The sequence below is a fragment of the Leptosomus discolor genome, unplaced genomic scaffold (genome assembly GCF_034619465.1).
Source record: "Leptosomus discolor isolate bLepDis1 unplaced genomic scaffold, bLepDis1.hap2 HAP2_SCAFFOLD_251, whole genome shotgun sequence".
NCBI lineage: Eukaryota > Metazoa > Chordata > Aves > Leptosomiformes > Leptosomidae > Leptosomus > Leptosomus discolor.
This window is the reverse complement of record NW_028237733.1, coordinates 1-16,947: the sequence shown is the minus strand read 5'-3', so window position 1 is coordinate 16,947 and position 16,947 is coordinate 1. Positions and strand designations below refer to the sequence as shown.

The 16,947-nt window shown below is 68.3% G+C and overlaps 2 protein-coding genes across 2 annotated transcripts in view; both read right to left on the bottom strand.

Moving 5' to 3' along the window:
- The window catches only part of LOC147413163 (ryanodine receptor 1-like), a gene marked incomplete at its 3' end in the record, with an annotated part of 28,410 nt that extends 19,541 nt beyond the window's left edge, over positions 1-8,869 (bottom strand). The window contains exons 1-15 of the mRNA XM_086480592.1: positions 8,859-8,869; positions 8,709-8,799; positions 8,492-8,632; positions 6,854-7,017; positions 6,665-6,743; positions 6,476-6,565; positions 5,502-5,642; positions 5,210-5,287; positions 5,020-5,095; positions 3,803-3,926; positions 3,609-3,724; positions 2,602-2,669; positions 1,384-1,505; positions 1,206-1,255; positions 1,045-1,114 (exon numbers count right to left, since the gene is read on the bottom strand). Coding sequence (XP_086336718.1) covers positions 1,045-1,114; positions 1,206-1,255; positions 1,384-1,505; positions 2,602-2,669; positions 3,609-3,724; positions 3,803-3,926; positions 5,020-5,095; positions 5,210-5,287; positions 5,502-5,642; positions 6,476-6,565; positions 6,665-6,743; positions 6,854-7,017; positions 8,492-8,632; positions 8,709-8,799; positions 8,859-8,869 — 1,421 coding nt within the window. The remainder of the gene's footprint in view (positions 1-1,044; positions 1,115-1,205; positions 1,256-1,383; positions 1,506-2,601; positions 2,670-3,608; positions 3,725-3,802; positions 3,927-5,019; positions 5,096-5,209; positions 5,288-5,501; positions 5,643-6,475; positions 6,566-6,664; positions 6,744-6,853; positions 7,018-8,491; positions 8,633-8,708; positions 8,800-8,858) is intronic.
- A 1,960-nt stretch (positions 8,870-10,829) lies between these two features.
- LOC147413162 (ryanodine receptor 1-like) lies at positions 10,830-16,307 on the bottom strand. The gene is made up of 5 exons (XM_086480591.1): positions 16,252-16,307; positions 16,030-16,141; positions 15,809-15,929; positions 13,719-13,888; positions 10,830-11,096 (listed from the first exon to the last, which is right to left on the bottom strand). The coding sequence occupies exons 1-5, from the start codon at positions 16,305-16,307 to the stop codon at positions 10,830-10,832; spliced, it is 726 nt and encodes a 241-aa protein (XP_086336717.1).
- Positions 16,308-16,947: the final 640 nt, after the last annotated feature.

The following is a 16,947-nucleotide window of genomic DNA, read 5'->3' as shown; positions in this document are numbered from 1 at the left end:
GGACACGTGTGGGCAGCGTTAGGGACACTGGGCATGGCCACCACCCTGGGGACACCAGGCATGGCCACCACCCTGGGGACACGTGTGGGCAGCACTGGGGACACTGGGCATGGCCACCACCATCGTGGTGGCACCAGGTCACTGCAGGGACAGGGTGGGCTCTATGGGAACAGGGGTGGCATCATGGTGGCGCTGGGACGCAGCGGGGACAGGGATGGTGGCACCGGGACACTGGGGATGGTGGGGCCAAGGAGAGCACGGTGGTGGCACCGGGACCCCCGTGGGGACAAGGAGAGCACGGTGGTGGCACCGGGACCTTGTGGGGGTGAGGACAGCATGGCGGTGGCACCGGGACCCCATGGGGACAAGGCCAGCGCGGTGGTGGCACCGGGACCCCATGGGGACAAGGCCAGCACCGTGGTGGCACCGGGACCCCGTGGGGACAAGGAGAGCACGGTGGTGGCACCGGGCCCCCGTGGGGACAAGGCCAGCACCGTGGTGGTGGCACTGGGACCCCATGGGGACAAGGCCAGTGCGGTGGTGGCACCAGGACCCCATGGGGACAAGGCCAGCACCGTGGTGGCACCGGGACCCCATGGGGACAAGGAGAGCACGGTGGTGGCACTGGGCCCCCGTGGGGACAAGGCCAGCACCGTGGTGGTGGCACCGGGCCCCCGTGGGGACAAGGAGAGCACGGTGGTGGCACTGGGACCCCATGGGGACAAGGCCAGTGCGGTGGTGGCACTGGGACCCCCATGGGGACAAGGAGAGCACGGTGGTGGCACTGGGACCCTGTGGGGACAAGGCCAGCACCGTGGTGGCACCAGGACCCCGTGGGGACAAGGAGAGCACGGTGGTGGCACTGGGACCCCATGGGGACAAGGCCAGCACTGTGGTGGTGGCACCGGGACCCCGTGGGGACAAGGAGAGCACGGTGGTGGCACCGGGCCCCCGTGGGGACAAGGCCAGCACTGTGGTGGTGGCACCGGGCCCCCGTGGGGACAAGGAGAGCACGGTGGTGGTGGCACCGGGCCGCCGTCCCACCTGGCGTCCAGCGAGCGGGCGAGGATGTGCAGGCAGTTCACCACGGCCGGCGCGTCGGTCCCTGGGGACGGGCAGGGGGACAGCGACGGGGCGGGGGGGGGGTGTCAGGCGCCACCGGGCCACCCCGCCGCGCCCCGCCGCGGGGGTCCCCGTCCCCTTACCGAAGAGCGAGACGCGGTGGCGGACGAGCGCGGCCAGTTTGCAGAAGAGGCTGGTGGTGGGCGGGCAGCGGGAGGGGGGACACACACACAGAGATTTGGGGGGGGGGGGGGGGTCAGGGCGAGCGTGTCCCCTCCCCCGCGCCCCGCCGCCCCCCCGGGGGGGTCGGGGGGTCCCCACCTGGTGATCATCTCCTTCTCCTTGTTGGAGGCGTGCCCCCCGCTGCCCAGCACCTTGGCCGGGGTGGAGAGGAAGTAGAGGCAGTGGTTGTGGAAGTACTGGTTGATGAGGGGCAGCAGGATCTGGGGGGGCACCCCGGCACCCCGTGAGGGACCCCCACCCGCGCGTCTGTCCCCCCCCCCCCCCAGGGACCCCGCGGGGACGCCGAGGGTCCTCTAAGGAGCGCCCCGACGCCCTGCGGGGACCTCGAGGGCTCGCGGGGTTCAGCCCCCTCACACCCTGCGGGGACCCCAAACACCCCGAAGGGGACCCCAAACCCCCCCCCTGGAGAGCTCAGACACACCATAGGGACCCCAACCCCCCCCCCCCCGGAGAGCTCAGACACACCATAGGGACCCCAAACCCCCCATAGGGACCCCAAACACCCCAAAGGAGACCCCAACCCCCCCTCCCGAGAGCTCAGACACACCATAGGGACCCCAACCCCCCCCCCCCCCGGAGAGCTCAGACACACCATAGGGAACCCAAACACCCCAAAGGGGACCCCAAAATGCCCCTGGAGAGCTCAGACACACCGTAGGGACCCCAAACCCCCCATAGGGACCCCAAACACCCCAAAGGAGACCCCAAACCCCCCCCCGGAGAGCTCAGACACACCATAGGGACCCCAACCCCCCCATAGGGACCCCAAACACCCCATAGGGACCCCAAGCACCCCAAAGGAGACCCCAAATCCCCCCTAGAGATCTCAGACACACCATAGGGACCCCAAATCCCTCTTAGGGACCCAAACACCCTAAAGGGGACCCCAAACCCCCCTAGAGATCTCAGACACACCATAGGGACCCCAAACCCCGCATAGGGACCCCAAACACCCCAAAGGGGACCCCAAACCCCCCCTAGAGACCTCAGACACAGCATAGGGACCCCAGATCCCTCACAGGGACCCCAACCCCTCTAAAGGGGTCCCCAAACACCCCACAGAGACCCCAAACACCCTATGGGGGGCCCCAAACACCCCGTAAGACCCTCAAACCCCCATAAAGACCTCAAACACCCCGTGGGGACCCCAACCCCCCCAAGGGGGACCCCAAACCCCCATAGGGACCCGATGGCGTGTCTGGGCTGAAGCCACCCCGTTGCTGGTCCCCCCCACCCGGGTGCCCCCATCTCGGGCTCCCCCCCCCCCCCCCCCCCCCATTTTGGGGTCCCTCTGACCTTGGCGAAGAACTTGATCTCCTGCTCGTGGGGGGATTTCTCCACCCGCCCGCTGCTCACCACCGCCTCTGGGGGGGGGGGGGGGAGTCAGGGGGGGACACGGGGTGGGGGGGACACGGGGACGAGCAGCTGGGGGGGTCCCAGGGAACCCCAAGGGGTCTGGGGCAGTGCTGGTGGGGGTCTTGGGGGGTCTCAAGGGGGGTCAAGGGGGTCTCAAATAGGTCAAGGGGGTCTTAAAGAGGTCTAAGGGGGTCTTAAAGAGGGGGTTCAAGGGGTTCTCAAGGGGGTCAAGGGGGTCTTAAAGATGTCCAAGGGTGTCTCAAGGGGTCCAAGTGGGTCCCAAGGGGGTCAAGGGGGTCCCAAGGGGGTCAAGGGGGGGTCTCAAGGGGGTGTCAAGAGCTTCAAGGGGGTCTCAAGGAGGTCAAGTGGGTCTTAAAGAAGTCCAAGGGGGTCTTCAAGGGGTCCAAGGGGGGGGTCAAGTGGGTCTCTAGAGGTTCAAGAGGTGGGTCTCGGGTGGGTCACGGGGATCTCAGGTGGGTCACGGGGGTCTCAAGTGGGTCATGGAGGTCTCAAGTGGGTCACGGGGGTCTGAAGTGGGTCACGGGGGTCTCAGGTGGGTCACGGGGATCTCAAGTGGGTCACGGGGGTCTCAAGTGGGTCACGGGGGTCTCAGGTGGGTCACGGGGATCTCAAGTGGGTCACGGGGATCTCAGGTGGGTCACGGGGGGTCTCAGGTGGGTCACGGGGGTCTCAGGTGGGTCACGGAGGTCTCAAGTGGGTCACGGGGGTCTCAAGTGGGTCACGGGGATCTCAAGTGGGTCACGGGGGTCTCAAGGGGTTCAAGGGGGGTCCCAAGGCGTCCGAGCGAGGACCAGAGAGGTCCCAGGTGGACACGGAGGGGTCCCAAAGGACGGAGCAGGTGGGGGGGGTGGTGCCAAGGGGTCGGGGAGGTCCCGAGGGGTCTGGGGGGGGGGGTCCCGAGGGTCGGGGGGTCCCCGGGGCCGCACCCAGGTGGGCGATGAACTCCTGGGAGATGTCCATCCACTTGAGCAGCTGCTGCAGGAACCCGTAGGCGAAGCGCTTCTCGATGGAGGACGTGTCCAGCTCCATGTCCTTCAGCCCCCTGCGGCCGCCGGGGGGGTCAGGGCGCTGCCCCCCCCCCCCGCCCCCCGCCCCCCCCCCGGGCGCGCCCCCCACCCACCGGGTGACGGCGTAGCCGTTGAGCTGCAGGAACTTGAGGAGCTCCTGCGCCTTCTCCCGGTCCCGCGCCTTCTCCTTGGCCGTCAGCGTGTCGTAGGGCACGAGCAGGGGGTGCGAGCCCCCCCCTGGCGCCCCCCGTCAGCACCCGGGGGGGGGCGGAGGGGGAGAGGAGCGCCCGTGGGGGGTGTGGGGCGAGAGGAGCGCCCGTGGGGGGATGGAGGAGGTGAGGAGCATCCATGGGTGTTGTAGGGGGAGAGGAGCACCCATGGGTGATGTGGGGGGAGAGGAGCGCCCGTGGGGGGTGTGGGGCGAGAGGAGCACCCGTGGGGGGCAGAGGGGGAGAGGAGCACCCGTGGGGGGTGTGGGGCGAGAGGAGCGCCCGTGGGGGGCGGAGGGGGAGAGGAGCACCCGTGGGTGGTGTGGGGGGAGACAAGCACCCATGGGGGGATGGAGGGGGAGAGGAGCACCCATGGGGGGGTGGAGGGGGTGAGGAGCACCCATGGGGGGTGTGGGGGGAGAGGAGCACCCATGGGGGGATGGAGGGGGAGAGGATGGAGGAGGTGGGGAGCACCCGTGTGTGGTGTGGGGGGAGAGGAGCACCCGTGGGTGGTGTGGGGGGAGAGGAGCACCCATGGGGGGTGTGGGGGGAGACAAGCACCCATGGGGGGATGGAGGGGGAGAGGAGCACCCATGGGGGGTGTGGGGGAAAAGGAGCAACCATGGGGGGATGGAGGGGGTGAGGAGCACCCATGGGTGATGTGGGGGGAGAGGAGCACCCATGGGGGGCTGGAGGAGGTGAGGAGCACCCATGGGGGGTGTGGGGCAAGAGGAGCACCCATGGGTGATGTGGGGGGAGAGGAGCACCCATGGGGGGCTGGAGGAGGTGAGGAGCACCCATGGGGGGTGTGGGGCAAGAGGAGCACCCATGGGGGGCTGGAGGAGGTGAGGAGCACCCATGGGGGGTGTGGGGCAAGAGGAGCACCCATGGGGGGATGGAGGAGGTGAGGAGCACCCATGGGGGGTGTGGGGGGAAGGACAATCGCTGGAGGGGCAGCACCCACGGGGGTGCCTCCACTTGGGGGGGGTGGGTCAGCCCAGATCCGTGGGGTGCCCGTAGGGTGGGGAGGGGGACACAGGGGGTGCCCGGGGAGGGGGGGGGGGACACAGGGGGTGCCCGTAGGGTGGGGGGGGGGGGGGGGGGGGCAGGGGGGCGCTCACCCTTGGCCTCCAGCTCCTGCTTCTTCTTGCGCCCCCAGGTGTTGTGGTAGTTCTCGGCCAACTGCTCCGCCATGGCCTGGGGGGCACGGCGAGGTGGGGCCCGAGCCGCGGGGGGGACACCCAGACACACGGCACGGGGCGGGGGGGACACGGGGACACGGTGGGGCGGGGGGGGGACACACACACTCACCTGCAGCTCCCGGGACAGCGTCACCCCCGAGAGGTCCACGGGCTGGGGGCTGTAGCCGTGGCTGGGGTCGTAGGTGGCCTGGGGACGGGGCGGGGGGGGACACACGGGGCGGCGTGAGGGGGACCACGGGGTGGGGGCAACCCCCCTGGACCCCCCCCCTCAGGGGATTGGGGTGCTCCTTCCCCACCCAGGGACCCCCAGGGGATTGGGGTGCCCCTTCCCCACCCAGGGATCTCATGGGCCCCCAAGGGTTCTTGGGGTGGGGGGGCGACCCGGGCGTCCAGCCCCCCACCTGGGCAGACTGGGAGATCTTGCGGGTCTTCTTCTTCTCCACCTTGTCCTCCTCGCCCTCGCGGGCCTTCTCCACCATCCACTCCCAGGCCAGCATGGCCTTCAGGGACTCCTTGATGGGCCACCGGTAGATCTCCTTGTCCTGGGGGGGCGGGGGGCAGATTGGGGGGGGGGGGGGTGGGGGGGCGCTCACGGGGTGCCCTTGGGTGCCCACCAGCACTCAACGGCACCGACGGCTCCTCGGCTGGGAGGGTGAGGAGGGTGGGGGGGTCTAGACGGGGTTGGGAGGGGGTGGATGGGGTTGGGGGATCTCGATGGGGTTGGGGGATCTCAGTGGGGTTGAGGATGGGTGGAACTGGGGGATCTTGATGGGGTTGGGGGATCTCGATGGGGTTGGGGGATCTTGATGGAGTTGGGGGATCTCGATGGGATTGGGGGATCTCAGTGGGGTTGAGGATGGTTGGAATTGGGGGATCTCGATGGGGTTGTGGGATCTCGATGGGGCTGAGGGATCTCAATGGGGTTGGGGGATCTTGATGGGGTTGAGGAGGGTGGATGGGGTTGGGGGATCTTGAAGGGGTTGAGGGATCTCGATGGGGCTGAGGGATCTCAGTGGGGTTGAGGATGGATGGAGTTGTGGGATCTTGATGGGGTTGTGGGATCTTGATGGGGTTGGGGGATCTCAATGGGGTTGAGGAGGGTGGATGGGGTTGGGGGATCTCAGTGGGGTTAAGGATGGGTGGAATTGGGGGATCTCGATGGGGCTGAGGGATCTTGATGGGGTTGAGGGATCTCAATGGGATTGGGGGATCTCAGTGGGGTTAAGGATGGGTGGAATTGGGAGATCTCGATGGGGCTGAGGGATCTTGATGGGGTCGGGGGATCTCGATGGGGTTGGGGGTGTCCAGGTGGGGCTGGGGGGGTGGGGGGTGGGGGGTGTCCCAGCCTGGTCCCAGCGGGGGCCACAGACGCCACCTTCTCCGAGAAGGTCTTGTAGGGTCGCAGCATGGGGTGGGTCTTGGCTTCTTCATCCACCGTCTCCCCAAAGGACCAGTTGTTCTGGATCTGCCCAGGGGCGGGGGTAGAGCTTGGGGTGGGGGGGTCCCGGGGCCAGGCAGGCGCGGGGAGGGGACGGGGGGCACGCCGAGGGCGGGGGGTCCCCACCTTGTCGAACGCCCACTTCTCGTGCGTGTACTCCGCGTACTTGTTGATGAAGCCGTCCAGCTTCTCGGGGATGATGACGCTGGTGGGGTGGGGGACACACACGGAGATTGGGGGGGGGGGGCGGGGGGTGTCAGGGCAGGGGTCTGCGGCGGGGTGGGGGGGGGGGGGTGGGGCGGGGGTGGCCCTTACTTGAGGGTCTCGACGGGCTTGGGGTCGAAGTTGCCCTCGGCGTCGACGGAAGCCTTCTTCTCCGTCTTGGAGGAGTAGCTGGCGTCCACGTAGTCGGGGGGGAGGGCGCCGGCGATGGCGCAGAGGCACGGCATGGCCAGCTTGTACAGCTCCGCCTCGAACCGCTGCGCGGGGGGGCGCCAGGCGGTGACCCCACCCCGGCCACCCACACCCCACAGCCCCCACCCCCCCCCCCCCCCGCGGGCCCTCGGGGCCACCCGCTGTCCCCACGGGGTGGTGTCCCCCCAGCGAAGTCCACCACGGGTGCCCCCACGGCATCCCCCCAAGAACACCCCCCCCCCGAACCCTCCAAGACCCTCTCAGGACACCTCAGGACCCCCCCAAGACACCCCCAGGACCCCCCCCCCCCCCCGGACCCCCTCAGGATCCCCCCGGCCCCATGGCATCCCCCCCAAGACCCCCCCAGAAGCCCCCAGGACCTGGGGGGGTTCAGACCCCCTTGTCCCCCACCCCCATGTCCCCGCCCCGCTCAGCCCCCCAAGTCCCTGACCCCGCATCCTCACCATCCCCATCCTTGTGTCCCTGTCACCCCCTTCCACATCCCCGTGTCCCCATCATCCCCGTCTCCGTGTCCCCCCCATCCCCATGTCCCCATCATCCCCACCATCCTCATGCTCACGTCCCCATCCCCATCATCCCCACCACCCCCATCCCCATGTCCCCATCCCCACCACCCCCATCCCCGTGTCCCCATCCCCACCACCCCCATCCCCATTATCCTCATCCCCGTGTCCCCACCATCCCCATGTCCCCACCACCCCCATCCCCATGTCCCCATCCCCATTATCCCCATCCCCACGTCCCCATCAGCCCCATCCTCACCATCCCCGTGTCCCCACCACCCCCATCACCCCCATGTCCCCACCACCCCCACATCCATGTCCCCATCCCCATCATCCCTATTATCCCCGTGTCCCCACCATCCCCGCGTCCCATTACCACCATCACCACCAACCCCATCCCCACCATCCCCATATCCCCATTATCCCCACCATCCCCATCCCCACGTCCCCACCACCCTCATCCTCGTGTCCCATCACCACCATCCCCATCCCCATCCCCACCACCCCCATCCCCACCATCCCCATGTCCCCATTATCCCCATCCCCACGTCCCCACCACCCCCATCCCCACCACCACCACTCCCATCCCCACCATCCCCATGTCCCCATTATCCCCATTATCCCCACCATCCCCATCCCCACGTCCCCACCACCCCCATCCCCGTGTCCCATCACCACCATCCCCATCCCCATCCCCACCACCCCCATCCCCACCATCCCCATGTCCCCACCATCCCCATCCCCACGTCCCCACCACCCCCATCCCCATCCCCACCACCACCACCCCCCATCCCCACCATCCCCATGTCCCCATTATCCCCACCATCCCCATCCCCACGTCCCCACCACCCCCATCCCCATCCCCACCACCACCCCCCCCATCCCCACCACCCCCATCCCCGTGTCCCACCACCCCCACCCCCATCCCCCCCACCCCCATGTCCCCATTCTCCCCCCCATCCCCATCCCCACGTCCCGTCCCCCCCCCCCCCCCCCGCTCCCCGTGTCCCCCCACCTTGTGGGCCAGGGACTCGAAGATGCCCCAGAAGAGCTTTCGGGTGAGGTGCAGCTCCTCCTCCGAGCTGACCCCCTGGTTGGGCCAGCCGCTGGGCAGGCAGTAGTACTTCCAGCACCGCTCGTAGTGGTTCGTCAGCAGCTGGGGGGGCCCAGGGGTTGGGGGGGGCACGGGGGGACACCCCCCCCCCCCCCCCGCCGCCCCCGGCCGGGCTCACCTTGAGGGGCATCTTGGCGAACTCGTTGAGGATGGGGACGTCGAAGACCAGGCGGCGGAGGAGGTGCTGGAGCATGGAGGGGCGGATGTACCTGGGGGCGAGGGGGGCGGGGGGCGTCAGGGGCGGGTGGGGGGTGGGGACGGGCCCTACAGAGGGGACATGGGGGGGATATGGGGGTGTAGGGGGGATAGGGGGGCAGTTGGGGGGGATATGGGGGGATACAGGGGTATAGAGGGGATACAGGGGCAGTTAGGGGGGATATGGGGGGGATATGGGGGTGTAGGGGGGATATGGGGGTGTAGGGGGGATATGGGGGCGGTTAGGGGGGATATGGGGGTATAGAGGGGATACGGGGGCAGTTAGGGGGGATTGGGGGCGATATGGAGGGTGTAGAGGGGATATGGGGAGCATTAGGAGGGTATAGAGGGGATATAGGGGCAGTTAGGGGGGATATCGGGGTATAGAGGGGATATGGGGGTGGTTAGGGGGGATGTGAGGGTATAGAGGGGGTATAGGGGCAGTTAGGGGGGTATAGAGGGGATATAGGAGCGGTTAGGGGGGATTTAGGGGGTGTAGAGGGGATATAGGGGTGTTTAGGGGGAATATCGGGGTTATAGAGGTGTTGGGGGGGTTAGGGGGTAGAGAGAGGATATAGGGGTAGTTAGGGGGATATAGGGGGGACATGGGGGTTTAGGGGGGATATAGGGGCGGATTTAGGGGGTGTAGAGAGGGGATATGGGGGAGTTAGGGGGATATAGGGGGGTTAGGGGGGCTATAGGTGGGTAGGGGGGGGCTATGGGGGTGTGGGAGGGCTATAGCCGGCTGCGGGGGGCAGGGAGGGGATATAGGGGGACGCAGGGGTACGGGGGGGTATCAGGGGCTATGGGGGGTGACACAGGGGTTTTGGGGGCTGCGTGGGTTCGGGGGGGCTGTGGGAGTTCGGGGGGGGGGTGCAGGGGTTCTGAGGGGGATGCAGGAGTCCTGGGGGGCTGTGGGAGTTCTGGGGGGTTCTGGGAGGGATGCAGGGGTTCGGGGGGGCTATGGGGGGACGCAGGGGCTCTGAGGGGGATGTGGGGGTTCGGGGGGGATGCAGGGGTCCTGGGGTGGGTGCAGGGGTTCGGGGGGGGCTGTGGGGGTTCTGGGGTTGCTACAGGGGTTTGGGGTAGATGCAGGGGTTCTGGGGGGATGCAGGGGTTTGGGGGGGATGTGGGGGCTCTGGAGGGGCTGTGTGGGTTCTGGGGGTGCTGCGGGGGTTCGGGGTGGATGCAGGGGTGCTGGGGTGGATGCAGGGGTTCTGGGGGGAATGCAGGGGTTTGGAGGGGGCTGTGTGGGTTCTGGGGGGCTGCAGGGGTTTGGGGGGGATGCGGGGGTTCTGGGGGAGCTGTGTGGGTTCTGGGGGTGCTGCGGGGGTTTTGGGGTGGATGCAGCAGTTCTAGGGGGTCTGTGTGGGTTCTGCGGGTGCTGCGGGGATTCTGGGGGGCTGCAGGGGTTTGGGGTGGATGCAGGGGTTCGGGGTGGATGCACGGGTTCTGGGGGTGCTGCGGGGGTTCTAGGGAGGCTGTGTGGGTTCTGGGGGTGCTGCGGGGGTTCTGGGGGGGCTGTATGGGTTCTAAGGGTGCTGCGAGGGTTCTGGGGGGCTACAGGGGTTTTGGGGTGGATGCAATGGTTCTGGGGGGCTGCAGGGGTTCTGGGGTGGATGCAGGGGTTCTAGGGGGTCTGCAGGGGTTCTGGGGGGTGCTGTGGGGGTTCTGGGGGGCTGCAGGGGTTCTGGGGGTGCTGCGGGGGTTCTGGGGGGCTGCAGGGGTTCTGGGGTGGATGCAGCGGTTCTAGGGATGCTGCGGGGGTTCTGGGGGGCTGCGGGGGTTCTGGGGTGGATGCAAGGGTTCTGGGGGGTCTGCAGGGGTTCTGGGGGGCTGCAGGGGTTCTGGGGGGCTGCAGGGGTTCTGGGGTGGATGCAGCGGTTCTAGGGGGGCTGCGGGGGTTCTGGGGGTGCTGCGGGGGTTCTGGGGGGCTGCAGGGGTTCTGGGGTGGATGCAGGGGTTCTAGGGGGTCTGCAGGGGTTCTGGGGTGGATGCAGGGGTTCTGGGGGGCTGCAGGGGTTCTGGGGTGGATGCAGCAGTTCTAGGGGGGGCTGTGTGGGTTCTGGGGGGTGCCGGGGGCCCCGCACCGGCAGAGGGCCATGAGGCACTCCTCGATGACGTCGCGCTGCGCCTTGGTGAGGGAGCGCCCGCGGGAGAGGCGGTAGATGGTGTGGAGCATGGAGTCCACCATGATGGCGCGGTGCTCGGTGCCGGCGAAGAGCGGGGCGCACTTGGTGATCAGCGGCAGCACCGCCAGGCACAGGTACCGGTTCAGCGCCAGCGCCATCTCCGTCGTGCTGAAGGTCGCCTGCCGCCGCCACGGGAGGGGGGGACACACACACACACACAAAAACGGGGGGGGTCAGGACCCCCACCCACCCCACCGCGGGACCCCGAGGGGAAGGGGTGCCATGGGGCAGGGGCTGGGGGGGGGGGGACACCCCGTATCCATCCCATGGGGCGGGGGAGACAGGGGGGACCCCAGACCCATTCCGCAGGGCAGGAAAGGTTTAAGGAGACCCCAGCCCCATCCCGTAGGGCAGGGGAGACCCCATACTCATTGCATCCTATAGGGCAGGTTTGGGGGGACCCCAGCCCCATCCCACAGGGCAGGGGAGACAGGGGGGACCCCAGACATCCCATAAGGCAGGTTTGGGGGGACCCCAGACCCATCCCACAGGGCAGGTATAAAAGACCCCCCCATCCCCACCCCACAGGGCAGATTTGGGGGACCCGAGACCCATCTCATGGAGTACGGAAGGTTTGGGGGACCCCAGCCCCATCCCATAGGGCAGGGGAGACCCCATACTCATTCCATCCTATAGGGCAGGTTTGGGGGGACCCCAGCCCTGTCCCATAGGGCAGGGGAGACCCCATACTCATTCCATCCTATAGGGCAGGTTTGGGGGGACCCCAGCCCTGTCCCATAGGGCAGGGGAGACCCCATACTCATTCCATCCTATAGGGCAGGTTTGGGGGGACCCCAGACCCATCCCATAGGGCAGGGGAGACCCCATACTCATTCCATCCTATAGGGCAGGTTTGGGGGGGACCCCAGCCCTGTCCCATAGGGCAGGGGAGACCCCATACTCATTCCATCCTATAGGGCAGGTTTGGGGGGACCCCAGACCCATCCCATAGGGCAGGGGAGACAGGGGGGAACCCAGACATCCCATAAGGCAGGTTTGGGGGGACCCCAGACCCATCCCATAGGGCAGGGGAGACCCCACACTCATTCCATCTCATGGGGCAGGTTTGGAGGACCCCAGCCCCATCCCATAGGGAGGATCTTGGGTGACCCCATCCCCATCCCATAGGGCAGGTTTGGGGGGACCCCAGACCCATCTCATGGGGCAGGGAAGGTTTGGGGGACCCTAGAACCATCCCATAGGGCAGGGGAGACCCCATACTCATTGCATCCTATAGGGCAGGTTTGGGGGGACCCCAGACCCATCCCACAGGGCAGGTATAAAGACCCCCCCATTCCCACCCCACAGGGCAGATTTGGGGGACCCGAGACCCATCTCATGGAGCACGGAAGGTTTGGGGGACCCCAGCCCCATCCCATAGGGCAGGGGAGACCCCATACTCATTCCATCCTATAGGGCAGGTTTGGGGGGACCCCAGACCCATCCCATAGGGCAGGGGAGACTGGGGGAACCCCAGACATCCCATAAGGCAGGTTTGGGGGGACCCCAGACCCATCCCATAGGGCAGGGGAGACAGGGGGGAACCCAGACATCCCATAAGGCAGGTTTGGGGGGACCCCAGACCCATCCCATAGGGCAGGGGAGACCCCACACTCATTCCATCTCATGGGGCAGGTTTGGAGGACCCCAGCCCCATCCCATAGGGAGGATCTTGGGTGACCCCATCCCCATCCCATAGGGCAGGTTTGGGGGGACCCCAGACCCATCTCATGGGGCAGGGAAGGTTTGGGGGACCCTAGAACCATCCCATAGGGCAGGGGAGACCCCATACTCATTCCATCCTATAGGGCAGGTTTGGGGGGACCCCAGCCCCATTCCACAGGGCAGATTTGGGGGACCCCAGACCCATCCCACAGGGCAGGTCTGGGGGGACCCCAGACCCATTCTGTAGGGCAGGAAAGGTTTAAGGAGACCCCAGACCCATCCCATAGGACGAGGAGACCCCACACTCATTCCACAGGGCAGGTTTGGAGGCACCCCAGGCCCATGCCATAGGGAAGATCTTGGGGGACCCCAGACCCATCTCATGGGGCAGGGAAGGTTTGGGGGACCCCAGTCCCATCCCATAGGGCAGGTTTGGAGGACCCCAGCCCCATCCCATAGGGCAGGGGAGACCCCATACTCATTCCATCTTGTGGGCAGGTTTGGGGGGACCCCAGACCCATCCCATAGGGCAGGTTTGGGGGACCCCAGACCCATCCCACGGGGCAGGGGAGACAGGGGGGGACCCCAGACCCATCCCATAGGGCAGGTTTGGGGGACCCCAGACCCATCTCATGGAGCAGGGCAGGTTTGGGGGACCCCAGCCCCACCCCACAGGGCAGGGGAGACAGGGGGGACCCCAGCCCCCACCCCACAGGGTGGGGGAGACAGGGGGGACCCCAGACCCATCCCACAGGGCAGGGGAGACAGGGGGGGACCCCAGACCCATCCCATAGGGCAGGTTTGGGGGACCCCAGCCCCATCCCACAGGGCAGGTTTGGGGGACCCCAGACCCATCTCATGGAGCAGGGCAGGTTTGGGGGACCCCAGCCCCATCCCACAGGGCAGGTTTGGGGGGCCCCAGCCCCACCCCACAGGGCGGGGGGAGACCCCACGCTCCTTCCATCCTGTGGGGCAGGCTCGGGGGGGGACCCCAGCCCCACCCCACAGGGCGGGGGGAGACCCCCACGCTCCTTCCATCCCGTGGGGCAGGCTCGGGGGGCGGGCGGGGGGCTCACCGTGTCGAGCGAGGCGGCGGCCCGCATGTCGGGCAGGAAGCCCACCTCCAGCACCCGCAGCAGGAACTCCTGGCTCTCCACGCCGTACACGCGGTCGAGGAAGAGCACCATGGGCGCCTTGTGCTCCGGCACGAAGCTGGCCGCCATCCGCGGCTCCACCACGCTGCCGTCTGCCGGCGGCCACGCCGGCCCGTTGGCCCCCGCACCGGGGACCCCCGGGCCGCATCGGGACCCCCCAACCCGGCCCCCGCAGTCCGGCTTGGTCCCCCAAACCAGCGACCCCAGTCTGGCTTTGGGCCCCCCCCCCCCAGACCAGTGACCGCAGTGCAGCATGGTCCCCCAAAACCAGCAACTCCAGTCCAGCTTGTTCCCCCAAACCAGCGACCCCAGTCTGGCTTTGTGCCCCCCCCTGACCAGCAACCCCAGTGCAGCTTGTTCCCCCAAAACCAGCGACCCCAGTCCAGCTTGGTCCCCCAAACCAGCAACCCCAGTCCAGCTTGGTCCCCCAAACCGGCCCCCCCAGTCTGGCTTGGTCCCCCAAACCAGCGACCCCAGCCCCAACTGGCCCCCCAAACCAGCAAACCCCATCTGGCTGGAGACCCCCGTGTACCCCCCAAACAGCGACCCCAGTCTGGCTTGGTCCCCCAAACCAGCAACCCCAGTCTGGCTTTGTGCCCGTCCCAGACCAGTGACCCCAGTGCAGCATGGCCCCCCAAAACCAGCAACCCCAGTCCAGCTTGGTCCCCCAAACAGGCCCCCGCAGTCTGGCTTGGTCCCCCAAACCAGTGACCCTAGTCTGGCTTTGTGCCCCCCCCCCCCCCCCCAGACCAGTGACCCCAGTGCAGCATGGCCCCCCAAAACCAGCAACCCCAGTGCAGCTTGTTCCCCCAAACCAGCGACCCCAGTCTGGCTTTGTGCCCCCCCCCCCCCCCCCCCCAGACCAGTGACCCCAGTGCAGCATGGCCCCCCAAAACCAGCAACTCCAGTCCAGCTTGGTCCCCCAAACCGGCCCCCCCAGTCTGGCTTGGTCCCCCAAACCAGTGACCCCAGTGCAGCATGGCCCCCAAAACCAGCAACCCCAGCCCCAACTGGCCCCCCAAACCAGCAACCCCCATCTGGCTGGAGACCCCCGTGTACCCCCCAAACAGTGACCCCAGTCTGGCTTGGTCCCCCCAAACCAGCAACCCCAGTCTGGCTTGTCCCCCTCAAAACCGGTGACTCCAGTCCAGCTGGAGACCCTCATGTCCCCCAAAACCAGTGACCCCCAGTCTGTCTGGAGACCCCACGTCCCACCCAAACCAGTGACCCCCAGTCTGGCTGCCCATCCCCACACACTGCATGCCCCCAGCCCCCCCAGTGCCCCCCCCAGTGCCCCCCCAGTGCCCCCAGCCCCACCTTTGCCCAGGGTGGGCATCTGCAGGGGGAGGCTGATGATCCCCAGCCCCCCAGTGCCCCCAGTGCCCTCCCAGTGCCCCCCCAGTGCCCCCAGCCCCACCTTTGCCCAGGGTGGGCATCTGCAGGGGGAGGCTGATGATCCCCAGCCCCCCAGTGCCCCCAGTGCCCTCCCAGTGCCCCCCCAGTGCCCCCAGCCCCACCTTTGCCCAGGGTGGGCATCTGCAGGGGGAGGCTGATGATCCCCAGCCCCCCAGTGCCCCCAGTGCCCTCCCAGTGCCCCCCCAGTGCCCCCAGCCCCACCTTTGCCCAGGGTGGGCATCTGCAGGGGGAGGCTGATGATCCCCAGCCCCCCAGTGCCTCCCCCAGTGCCCCCCAGTGCCCCCCCAGTGCCCCCCCAGTGCCCCCAGTGCCCCCCCCAGTGCCCCCCCAGTGCCTCCAGCCCCACCTTTGCCCAGGGTGGGCATCTGCAGGGGGAGGCTGATGATCCCCAGCCCCCCAGTGCCTCCCCCAGTGCCCCCCAGTGCCCCCCCAGTGCCCCCCCAGTGCCCCCAGTGCCCCCCCCAGTGCCCCCCCCAGTGTCCCCAGCCCCACCTTTGCCCAGGGTGGGCATCTGCAGGGGGAGGCTGATGATCCCCAGCCCCCCCAGTGCCCCCCCCAGTGCCCTCCCAGTGCCCCCCCAGTGCCCCCAGCCCCACCTTTGCCCAGGGTGGGCATCTGCAGGGGGAGGCTGATGATCCCCACCAGGTCTTCGAGGGGGACGAGGGAGCGGAGGATGGCTCGGATCCGCAGCGCCTCCCCCTTGCCCGCCTGGATCAGCTGCGGGGGGCGAGGGGGCCGAGGGGTCACCCCCTGAGCCGGACACCCCTCCCCCCACCACCCCCCCTCGGGGTCCCCCCGGGGTCCCCCCGCTCCTCACGTGCATCTCGGGGGCGCAGCGGCCCAGCAGGTCGATGAGGGCGGCGTAGAAGGACATGATGGCGTTGCCCAAGTGCACCCGGTTCTCCTCGGGGGGCTCCTCCGCCCCGAACCTGGGGGGGGGGACACGACACACGGGGGGTCAGGGGTCATCGTGGGGACCCCCGGCAGCACAGGGATGGGGGCGCTGGAGGGCATCAGGGGGACCCCCCAGCATTCCCACAGCATGGGGACGGGGGAATGGAGGAGGAGGGACATTGTGGGGACCCCCAGCGTCATCGTGGGGACCCCCGGCAGCACAAGGATGGGGGCGCTGGGGGGCATCAGGGGGACCCCCAGCATCCCCAGAGTGCAGGGAGGGGGAGAATTGTGGGGACCCCCAGCATCCCAGGGATGGGGGTGCTAGGAGGCATCGTGGAGACCCCCAGTGTTCCTGCAGCACTGGGATGGGGGTCAGGGGATGGGGGGGCCATCCCGGGGACCCCCAGCAGCACAGAGATGGGGTCATCAGGGGATGGGGGGGCATCGTGGGGACCCCCCAGCATCCCAGGGATGGGGGTCAGGGGATGGGGGGCCACCACAGGGACCCCCCAGCAGCACAGAGATGGGGTCATCAGGGGGTGGGGGGGGCATCGTGGGGCCCCCCAGCAGCACAGAGATGGGGGTCAGGGGATGGGGGGGCCATCACGGGGACCCCCCAGCAGCACAGGGATGGGGGTCAGGGGATGGGGGGCCATCACGGGGACCCCCCAGCAGCACAGAGATGGGGGCATTGGGGGCATCGTGGGGACCCCAAACATCCCAGGGATGGGGGTCAGGGGATGGGGGGGGCATTGTGGGGACCCCCCAGCAGCACAGGGATGGGGGTCAGGGGATGGGGGGCCATCACGGGGACCCCCCAGCAGCACAGAGATGGGGA

Coding starts and splice junctions, on each gene's coding strand:
- LOC147413162 (XM_086480591.1), bottom strand. CDS start 16,307: ATGACGCTGGGGGTCCCCACAATGTCCCTCCTCCTCCATTCCCCCGTC. Junction 16,142..16,251: donor CATTCCCCCGTCCCCATGCT/GTGGGAATGCTG, acceptor CCCCCCCCCCAG/GTTCGGGGCGGAGGAGCCCC. Junction 11,097..13,718: donor CCGCCGCCTCGCTCGACACG/GTGAGCCCCCCG, acceptor TGGCGGCGGCAG/GCGACCTTCAGCACGACGGA.